This window comes from Zea mays, chromosome 2 (genome assembly GCF_902167145.1).
Source record: "Zea mays cultivar B73 chromosome 2, Zm-B73-REFERENCE-NAM-5.0, whole genome shotgun sequence".
NCBI classification, from domain to species: domain Eukaryota; kingdom Viridiplantae; phylum Streptophyta; class Magnoliopsida; order Poales; family Poaceae; genus Zea; species Zea mays.
In genome coordinates, this window is record NC_050097.1 from 73,449,992 (window position 1) to 73,461,218 (window position 11,227).

The following is an 11,227-nucleotide window of genomic DNA, read 5'->3' on the forward strand; positions in this document are numbered from 1 at the left end:
CCGCTTGCTCCACGTGTGGCCAGGAAGACTCCCAGAATTTCTATATGTCAAATACCCGGGGAATGTGAACTATTCGAAATCCAGATTAAAGTTTCCTTCGGCAAAATCAGATGAAGTAGTTTTGGCACTAAGGGAAGCATACTTTTCTCAAACCAAAAGACCATCTCTAGAGGAAAAATCTGCTATGCCTGCTGAGAAAGGGTAGTCCACGATGATTTACATTTTGGGATGTATTAATTTCGTAGATCGTACTGATTTTGCTAGTTTGTGCCGCTACTTTGGTGTATGTGCTGAGAAAGGAAGTATAGACCAAGTTTTCAATTAATCTGAATTTCTATGAAACAATTTCTGTAGCCATTGGCTGGTGACACATCCTTTCCGTATCAAAATGTCCTGTATGTTGGAAATACCTCTGATTTATAGTTTTTTTATATAGGAGGTACTTACAATGCAAGGAGGATATTTTAGTAACCTGATGAGCGAGGGTAACAATAACATGTCTTTGGATGACTACGATATTGTTTCTGAGCAGCATCCATCTGTAGTTGTGACTTCGTCTAGACCAAATCAGAAAAGGTCTGCTAATTTCAGCCAGCAGGAGGATGCTTTGGTTGTCTCAGCGTGGCTGAACATTAGTTTGGATCCTATGAATGGCACAAACCAGACTCGTGGTACATTTTGGAAGAGAGTTTATAATTACTATCACAACCATAAAACTTTTCCATCAGATCGTTCTCAAAGTTCCATACCTCATCGATGGGGATTTACATGATTTAGGGAGATTCCAAATTCCTTGTATAGGAGTAATTTTTTTAGGAGTTGTTGGAGTTGCTCTAATTAAGACCTCCTATCTTTCAATTTGGTGAACCCTTAGGGCTGATTTGTGACTTGCCCTTAAGGTGTATTTTTTTTCGTGCCTATCCTAATCTCGCATGAGACGAGCCTGCACGCAGAGGATGGCCAAAATCTGCGTACGCACGGAGCCAAACTTGAAGAGGAATCTTGCACGCGCTCAGTCTAGCCCAGGAGCTGCTGCAGGAATTCAAACACGCGTCGTTGCATATACCATGGGACAGGCATAGGCCACATGCACGCAACCAATCGCCCCATAGCGGTGGAAAAGAGTGCAATATCAGATTCGCTAAATCATCTTAAATTCGTTCAATCTTATATAAAGGAATATCAATATTCCGTTGGAATTGGATTTTTATTCTAATAATCATAATTTAAACATAAACTAATTAAATTAATATATTTATATATAACATATTCGTATATTATCCTAAATCATATGAGGAAGATAGTTATACACTACACTTATACTATAAAGAAGTAGAAAAGTGCGCTATAAATTGTATATTAGAAAATTAGCATGTAAATCTATATAATCAATTTTTATCTTTCACACCACGAATTTGAGATAGTCTTATATATAAAATTTGGAAAGTTGTGGAATGTCACATTCTAAAAAATAATCTACTTCATTAGTTAGATTTTAATTCATCAAAATAAAGGGAAACAAAATAGGCATGATACTAAATGGTTCTTTTTTCCACGGCCTAATTGGTATTAAAATATTGATACATCCTTTTCTGGACGAAGGATGGGGGTACTATTTTACAATCATAAAAATGACTATTATTGTACAATAGTTGCCCTTTAAGCTGCCTGCCCGCCTCATAGTAACTCATAATTTCTTAATTTATGCATAAAATAAAAGAAAATTTATAGTCTGTATAACAACGATAGCTCATACAATTGGTACTATAGTTGTTTTATCGTCCTAAATTTTAGCTCATGGGGTGTTTGTTTTGGAAAATGACTCATGTCACTCTCATCTCTCTTTTCTTCACGTCATATGAAATCTTACATGACATTGTATATAAAATCATACATGCCATTGCATGAGATGTTACTCTCCTTTTTCTTTCCTCCATGCCATAAAAAACCTTACATGACATTGCATAAAATCCTACATGATATTGCATGATACGGGCTATAAGGTCTATAATAAGACCGCTGATATGTATCAATGTACTTAGCCTTATACATGTAGGCATGTTTGGGAGCAAGTGGAATGTAAGGAATTGGAGGACTAGAATCCCTTAATATTTAAATTGAATATTAGGGGATTCTAGCCCACTCAATCCTCTCCATTCCACTTGCTCCTAAACAAGCCCGTAATGTATGCTTTAATTTCAAGGAGAAATACCTCCAACAAATCCAATAGTTCTCTAAAAAAGCTCTCTAAACCCATATTTGGTAAGTTGCTAAATAGCTATTGAGAGTAAAAATAGTTTAGTCCCCAATAATTCTTAATATTTAGAGAGTAGTTCAATTTTAACTCTAGTTTTGGTAAGCCCATTTCCTTTTTCCTTGAGTTATGTGCACTAGTGAATGATCAGATCAAGACTCTGTCTCCCTGATGGTATGCCTCTCACTAGCGGTGGTGAGTGCCAACGGTCTACAACAACTCCATCAAACTTAACAAGTTGGAACTAATCACAGCTCCATCAGACATTTCATAGGAGCTATTAATCAGGTTAGCACCTTATACCTAATCGCTACATCCAACAATGTACGAAGAGGCAAACCTTGAGCTACCGTGTCAGACTGGTGACACATCTAGCTTGGTGGCAGGTTGAATGTCGAATGGCGAGGAGTTCAACTGCAAAGGAGAAGGCTTAGTCGTCTAGTAGCGCGTCAGAGCTGTATTGGTGGTGGGGTTGTGGGTGGGGTAGCAGGTCTACCCTGTCAGACCTGGTTGGCGATGAGGTCGAGGGCGGAGGAGAAGGCTAGTCGACGAACCTGTGTGAGATTAATGAACCGACAATGAACGAGAAGCTTGTGTCACGCGCGCTGAAACTAACTGCTTTGCTGTAGAAAATGAGAAAAAAGAGGACGCTAGTCCTGACTACCTCGCTGTGTGGGAAAGAAAAAAAATCAGCACACAGTGTAAAGAAATTGATGTTAACTATGTTGCACGCGGTGTAAAAAAGTCGACATTAATTATGTTTGGGGAGTGTCTATCGAGTTTCCAAATCTAAAAAGTAAATAAGGTTGAATAGCACGTGACTACATTTAACAACTCTATTTGGAGAATTATTGGAGAAGCATTTTTTTGTTCACTTTTAAAATTTAAGATTTAGAGTCTGTTTGAATCCATAGTGATTATGTTTAGCCCTACACTTTAGCTAAACTTTAGCATTTGAAGGTCCAAACATGAGTTCTAAACTTTAGCACCCAATAATAATTTAGCTTTTCAAGGTGTGATAAACGTTAGCGCACATGGGATCTAAACAAGCCTTTAGGGAGTTACTTATGCCATTTCCAGTAGATCCCCTATCTATACCTATCTCATCACATATTTTAAACTTCACTCTGCAAACAGTGTCATTTATAGTACAATGTCTCATATTTTACACGATCCACCGAAGATAATATTAAAGAACTAGTAGATGGTACCTTTTAGTAGGCTTTTAAGGTAGGAAGAGCAACTCCAAGAGACTAACCAAATGACTCGTCAAGCTAAATTGTTTATTTAACAATAAAATAACTCTCCAACAGTCTAACCATCCAACTCCCTAAGCTATCTGGCTCTCCAAATTGGTCCTCTCTCTAGCCAAACTTAGCTACCCACTCTGACTAGCTAAACTAATTTGTCTGTTAGAAAGTCTGTTCGAATAAGATACTATATATAGGGTTTAATCTTTATAGAGAGGTAAATAAAGAGTCAAATAGAGAGTAAAAAATAGTCTCTTGGAATTGAAGACACACATCGATAATTTAGGAGCACTTATACTACTATTCATACTGTTTATAAAATAGTAAAACACATGTAATATGAAACACTAACATACATCTTTAACATACTCCATCCGTCCCATAATAAACAAGTTCCTAGAAATTTTCAGATATATTAGGAACGTTGGCAAAAGAAGCTGTATCCTTATCTCCTTTCCTTTTGTAGAGGATATCTCTTGGATTTGACAGTTATTGCTTGCAAGCACCTATGATTAACTTCCATATTAGGAGACAATCTTTCATATTTGTGTAAAATATTATTTATTTTAGGACAAACTGTGAACCTTTGAATCTTATTCATTATAGAAGAAAGGGAATACATAGTAGCTATATACGCCCCCTGCACTAAATAACGTAGCTGGACCCAACATATTGTTTTGTAGTAGAGAAGCTTCAATTTGGGCTTGAATGGCACATAAAAGTCATTGGAATTCACCGGAGGTCCAGCCTGCATCTCCAACAATGAAGGGAAATTTGGCATCACAAGGGGCCTAATAGAAATCAAGCAATCTACAGTGTTTCCATTTGATTTGATTTGATTTGGTACTTACAAATATGGCGAAAATGCATCGTAGGATACAACATGGAATGGACTAGGGAACATCCAGGACATGAAATTGCACTTCATAAGAAGTATTTCATCCTGTTATCTCTTCTCATGGCACGATACACAGCTTGGACCTGAAAAGCAGCAGGCAGAACTTCAATAAAAGGGGTAACCTTTATATCTACTCCCTCCGTCCCATAATAAATAAGTTTCTAGAAATTTTCGGACATATTAAGAACATTGGCAAAAGACGCATGCATCCTCATCTCCTTTTCTTTCCTGGAGGAATTTTCTTGGATTTGGCAGTTATCGTCTGCATGCACCTATGATTAGCTTCTGCATTAGGAAACAGTGTTCTATGTTTGTGTAAAATATTATTTATTTTAGGACAAATTATGAACCTTCGACTCTTATTTATTATGGGACAGGGGGTGTACAAAAATGAAATGAACACAAAAAAAAAAACAAACTCAGAAAATAGGCATATTTTTTCTGGTAAAGACATTTGAATAAAGGAGAAACTTGTCACCTGCTCACTAGAAACAACACGAATTGGCCCAATGTTTACAGAAACATATTTCCCTCTTGAAGATAATTTCTGAGATACCCGGCCCTGTTCAAGATACATATGAATAGCAGTGAAACAAATCAAGAGAATGATTGTGAAAAGGAACTGAAAGAATTCATTCTATTTGCTGCAGGCTGTACTTATACAGGCATGAGTTACATGCAAGGGAAGAATTAAAATCCTAGAATGTCCTCTAATCAAGCCTAACCAATACGATGCTACAAATGTAGATTCAGATATGATCTGCTATTAAGGCCAGTAATGACTGAGATTGGAGGGTCAGTAATGGCCGTGAGATTGCCTTTCTAACAGATACAACTACAATCTAACATTGGAATGTCTCTTGGCACAGCTTTTTCCTTCATATCTTCACATAGGAAAGCAAAGTTTCACGAAAGTATTAGTCCTACTGCCATCTAAGAAGCATAAACAACAAATAATTGAAGTGCAAATGATTAGTGTACAGAGTCTACTGAACTTATTAGCGCACAAACCATTTCACGGAAGTATTGGCTCCGCGCAAAGCACTAGCAGTCTAATCACATCTTCTTGTTGATAACTACATGGTTTACAAATAATTATAAGAATGATAAAAACTAACCTTGGGAATTGATTCTTGAAGAACAGATTCAACAGCAACTACCATTGACTGGACAAAATCATCACCTCCAGTGCCAATTGCTGTAAATCCTCTATCTGTGGGGTAGGAATTTACCTGTGAAGCAAAACAGCATAGCTAGTGAGCAATGCCTAAAAAATATAGACTCTACAACTTTTAGGGTTCATTCTAACTTTTAATTGCTATCGACATGCCTGAACCTTGACTTGTGGCTTCTGTGGGATTTCAACTCTAGCCTACCCCAACTTGTTTGGGACTAAAAGGCTTTGTTGTTGTCTGTTGTTGTATTCCAGTTTTTAATTCAAAAAGAATATAGCAGAGATGCACTTTGTTGCACACAAACTGATCAGCAGTAATAATATGATAAAAGGATAGCAAAAATGAAAGGCAGCATGAGATGTTCATGTTCTCAATCACTATTGAGTTTCCCGAAAAAGGTTGAAGGCCATTGATGGTGTAAAATATTGTATCCATAACATACAAAGAATACCACAAATGAGCGTCACAAAGTTAAAAGTCATTCAATTTAGCTTCCCATGACCTACCATTTCCCCAAAACAGAACATGTGATAAATCCTACCTTAATGTTAACAAGCTACTGCTTCCAGAAGAAATATTAGTACAAACAAGAGCTTTTTCAATATATAAAGGACTCTCATTGCATCAGCATTTCTCAAAATTTAGGAGTCACTATTTCGTAGAGTGCCCATTGTAAGTCTATCTTTAGGTAAGTTGTAAAGAAGATGGACAATGAGACACACCTTCTGATCCAGAACAAGCCATTCATCACTTGCATCGTCAGTCACAGTACCACCCATGACCATATTTGTTGTGAGTGCAACCCTTCCTTTAGACCTTGCTATCTCTGGTTTCAGAAAAATAAAAGCCAGTATGAAGTAGAGCATGGAATAAACCCTAGAAGAACTTTTGGCTCAGTGTAAACATGAATCCTTCCATCATGAACACCAGTGTTTTAAAGGCGTCGCCTAGGCGTCCAGACGCTCAAGCAATCTGAGGCGCCTTGCTCGCCTAGGCGTCGCCTAGGCGGCGCCCAGGCGGTGGCCAATTTCTTGTCTCGCCGTACCGCCTTAAGAACCATGATGAACACAAATTTCATGAATGGTGAAGTAGGCATTAGAGCATGGAATAAACCCTAGCAAAACTTTTGGCTCAGTGGAAACATGAAGCCTTCCATCATGAACACAAATTTCATGAATTTGGCAAAGTAGGCACAAACCATACATAGTCCTGCAAGGAGATATGTCACTTTACATCGTTATCATGTTTGTTTTAGATTCTGATTGTGGATTGTACCTTTTACTATCTCAAGCTACAACAATCCACAGGCCAGGTTGCTACAACCCAACAATCTGTGGCGGCAGCTAGTAGATCGTTATGATTCACAAGCTGCTTTTCACAATTTACAAGCTGAAACATGCAGGGCCTTGCATTGACCAATACACCAATTCATCTATGCTATTGAGCGGTTCTATGCTGAGGATTATCCTGATTACCCTATTACACAGTAATATGCAAAGTAAAAATGAATGCGACACTAAAGAACTGTAGCCGAAATTGCGTTGGATAAATCAACCAAGCCATGGAATCATCGCATTTTACTGCTAATTCCAAGCCAAACCAACGGTAAATTACATATCCGAAGTAACCCTCGAACCCATCCATCGCAATAAACCAGCGATTTGGTAGCCCGATGTCTAAAACTATATTATATCCGAGCAAGAAACGACTGAAGCGACTAGCTGAAGCTGCGAATAAGCAAGACGGAATAACTCGTACTAACAAGCAGTGGGGAAGTGGGGTATGACGACTCACTGGATATGGCCTCGAGCACAGCTTCTTGCGGCGGCTGCCCGGGCTCCCCGCCCCCGCCGCCGGAGCAGCAGCGGAGGTGCGGACGGCGGCCACCGCGGGACGCTCTCCAAACAGGTGGCGCCGCGGCCGGGAGGCGGTGTAGCGGGTCGGGGAGGAGCAGGGAGCGGAGGGCAAGTGCGCGGCACGCCATCGCCGCTCCGTCCGTCGTCGTCCTCTTCTTCCGGTCGCCGCGGCCACGAGATTTCGTGGGATTTTTCTCGGTTCGCGTCGGTCTGCTGGATTTCGTTTGCGTGGAGGGCCGACGAGCCGTTATTTCCCCCCCTCTTTTCCCTTCTTTTTTTCCCTATACAATCTTCGGTTCTGCCACCAACAGCTTCACAAGCTGTTAGAAGCTGTATTTTAATCGAACACTAATTTTTAAAAATTAAAAAAACCACGAGTGAAATTCTTTTACGCTCTCAGACAAAAATAGACACTGATATGAAACTGAAAAGTAGCTTTCCACCGTTCTTTACCTCATTTCTTTTAGGCATGCAATGCAACAAGCCATTATAAAGATGTTTTTGTCAAATAACTGTTTCGAAATAGCCTAACTTCACCAAAAAGATGTTTTTGAACTAAACTAAATAGAGCTTTCGTTGTTTGATGCTAGATAGCTCAAGGCTTTTCCCCTTATGTTAAGATTTGAGGGTGAAGGAAGGACGAGTCAGAAATCACATATACAATAAATTGTAGGCAAACTGGCTTATACAGAAGTGGCATCTTATAGTGTGTTTGATTGAATATACAAGGAGAGATGGAAGGAGGCCAGCCATATTTTTTTCCATGATGTTTGGATAAGGGTCACATGAGAGCGTGAACACCGGAGCAATTTTTCCTGACGGCGCGGTCCCAAAAAAACGTGTGACCAAAAAAGAGCTCTTGCGTTGCCTCCCAACTTTATCCTTACCCTACCCCCTCTCATCATTTATCTTGGTGACGGATCTTGGCGGCCGGGAGCCAATGCACGTGGCCGCCATCGTGAGGGTGAGCATAAGCACAAGCGCAGGCGAAGGCGAGCGTCCAGGCGAGCGGCCGACCAAGTGCACATCACCGGCTTGTCGGCTGCCTTCCGGGTACGTGCCACCTGCCTGTGATCTTGCATGGGTTTCGATGCGTGTCACCTTCCTGAAATTTGGTTCCGATATGTGTTTCAGGAACTCCAACCACCGGACCAGCATCGGAACGTCTAAGAACAATCTCCCTGGCACCAGCACAAGAACATCCAAGAACAAGTATGCCCCAATGTAATCCTTATCGTTGTGCTACTAGATCTGGTCATTTTTGCTTCGGTGACAATGGTTATCATTGATTTGTGCCATACTTGGTTTCTTTGATGCTATATGTGGTGCTATTAGAACTGACTCGGGTTGCCTGATGCTACTTGGTTTGTGCCCTAATGTGAAGATAATTGCTAAATGTAAATTAAAAAAGAAATGTTGATAGAATGAATGCCACCTTTTGGTTCGACAAAATCAAACTGATGGCTACTTTTTTGCTGTTCAAATGACTACTTTATGTGTTATGGTTATTTTGTTGTTCAAATGGCTACTTTATGTGTTGTGGTTCTCCTACCAGTTAATTTTATGTGATGTTAACCTACCGGTTATTTTTTCTAATCATTCAAATCTCTTACTAGTATTGTTCTATGCATAATCAGTAACCTAGTAAGAACTAGAGCATAGCCTAGTAGCCTGGTACATTGGACTTTAATCTTGCTGATGTGTTGTAGATGGACAAGGCGACCTAGCTTTTGATTTATGGTGTTGCAGCACACGTGTTGCTGTCCATGATGGCCATGGTTATCGAGTCCAGGAAAAGAAAAAGAGATGGTAGAAGAGTCAGTATTACTTATGGGCCAATGGAGGAAAGGGATAGGATGAGACTTGATTATATTAACACTAAAATATGGATGAGTGATCAACATGTGTGAACATGCTTAGACTTAGTAGATCTACTTTCTTTCGCTTTTGCAAGGGTTTTAGAGATCGGGGTTTACTTGAAGATACAATACACATGTGTGTTGAGGAACAAGTGGCCATGTTTTTGAACACAGTGGGACACAACCTTAGGAATAGGTTGGTGGGAACAAATTATGGTAGATCCGGTGAGACTATGAGCCGTTACTTCAACAAAGTGCTTCATCCTATAGGAGAGCTACAAGCTGAACTTATTAGGCTACCATCATTGGAGACTCCATTCAAAATAGCAGGAAATCCAAGATGGGATCCCTACTTTAAGGTGTGATGTTCATCTATCTAATATTCTACTTCAAGAACTTTCACTATTTAAACCCATAAGGCCCTTAATTGTATTTTGGCTTGTATTGGATAAACATATGATTGCATTGGAGCTATTTGTGGCGGAACCATCCGAATTATTCCAGCTTAAGTGCCCGAGTCACGCCTTGGAGGCAGCAACACACTTAAATCGGAATAACCCGTCAGTCCCTCAGATCTAGTCAGCCACTTACCAAGGATCGAATACCACTAGCTCGCTCGAAGGTGAGGCACCGAGAAATACAATAAAGCATAATACCATAAATTAAGAAAGTATCATTAGTGATTACATTATCGGAGTTTCAGAAATAGTAACTATAATTTTTAATGCAGCGGAAATAACTAACGGAGAAAACCGAGTAACATGATGAAGCTTGGCCATGCTACTCCTCCTGGTCCTCTCCTGCGAAAGCAGCAACCCACTCGACCGTCTATCCCGGTGGCAGGGATGAAGGCCAAGTCACACCAGCAACCAAATCATCCAAGGAGTACCTACAAAAAATTATGCCACAAGCAAGGCTGAGTATACTAATACTCAGCTAGACTTACACGGTGTGAGGAGTCTACTCCTCTACCTCTAGACCATGAAGCTATTTGGCCGAGGGGGTTTGGTTTGCCAAAAACACTAGCCGAGTCTAAAATCAAATTTTAGCTTTGAGGTTCTAGAATAATAATTTAGACTAGATGAATACCTAGCTATCCATTCATGGTAGCAAGCAATTTAGTCAACCAACATCTTTTGCCAGTATCCTCATTTTCACTTGTTACTCAATGCAGTACAATGGATCAAACAGTCTCATTAGCTGCGAGAAGTAGACGATTCGAATCGAGTTTTTAACCTCGCAAGGTCAACCTAAACACATGACATGTAGGGGCACTCCGTCCCCACACATATCAACTGTCCCCATCGATCCCCCGTTCGCGACCAGGACTCACCACCTTAGCGTACAATGCTCCACTGACCCCGGCTGCCGCCGTGCAATGACCGCACTTGTACCCACCATATCCGGAATGGGAGACCACGTCTCAGGACAAGTGAGGGGAAAGTCCGCGCCTGGCTTCACTTAGGTACTAGGCTTACCGGTTACCATATTTCCCGACATGTGTTTAGTACGTTCAAACGCTTGACACAGATATCCGCCCGTTAATTCTTATTCCAACTTTGTCTCGTAGACAGCGCATCCCCATGGATCCGTGTCCATAGACCATCATCATTCTATATCAAAAATGGATACAACCAATTCCTGACCTCGCGCGAGTGCTAGAAAAATCACTCGACTTCTACTGAGATCCTGATTTAGCATAGCAGCTACTCGACCTAGAATACTAGTATCCATCTCAAAAGGAATCCTGAGTTCATGCAACTAGGGTTTCAAGCAACTCCTACACTTAAGTGCACATTATAAGCCTACAAACATTAAGTGCAGTAAAATAGCATATATTACTTATGCATAAAATCGGGGCTTGCCTGGAATTCAACACTAGATAGTGTTTGCTAGATGACACTCGCTTGGCGAGCATCTACTAGTCATGTCCAT

General features: G+C 40.3%; 1 protein-coding gene across 4 annotated transcripts; it reads right to left on the minus strand.

Moving 5' to 3' along the window:
- Window positions 1-3,745: 3,745 nt before the first annotated feature.
- Window positions 3,746-7,742, minus strand: LOC100191815 (uncharacterized). Of its 4 annotated transcripts, none has more exons than XM_035964477.1 (7): window positions 7,372-7,742; window positions 6,300-6,403; window positions 5,521-5,634; window positions 4,881-4,964; window positions 4,356-4,485; window positions 4,089-4,252; window positions 3,746-4,010 (listed from the first exon to the last, which is right to left on the minus strand). In XM_035964477.1, exons 1-5 carry the CDS (start codon window positions 7,559-7,561, stop codon window positions 4,429-4,431), a joined length of 549 nt encoding a protein of 182 aa, XP_035820370.1. In that variant the 5' UTR covers window positions 7,562-7,742; the 3' UTR covers window positions 3,746-4,010; window positions 4,089-4,252; window positions 4,356-4,428. The 4 variants fall into 4 exon arrangements, with proteins under 4 accessions (XP_035820370.1, XP_035820371.1, XP_008667059.1 ...); XM_035964478.1 differs by having other exon boundaries at window positions 4,089-4,258; XM_008668837.3 differs by having other exon boundaries at window positions 3,783-4,258.
- Window positions 7,743-11,227: the final 3,485 nt, after the last annotated feature.

Excerpts from the sequence above, each read along its gene's own strand:
- LOC100191815 (XM_035964477.1), bottom strand. The coding sequence starts at position 7,561 with ATGGCGTGCCGCGCACTTGCCCTCCGCTCCCTGCTCCTCCCCGACCCG. Across the intron at positions 6,404-7,371 it reads TGTGCTCGAGGCCATATCCA|AGATAGCAAGGTCTAAAGGA; the intron begins GTGAGTCGTCAT and ends TTCTGAAACCAG. Across the intron at positions 4,965-5,520 it reads TTCAAGAATCAATTCCCAAG|GGCCGGGTATCTCAGAAATT; the intron begins GTTAGTTTTTAT and ends TATCTTGAACAG.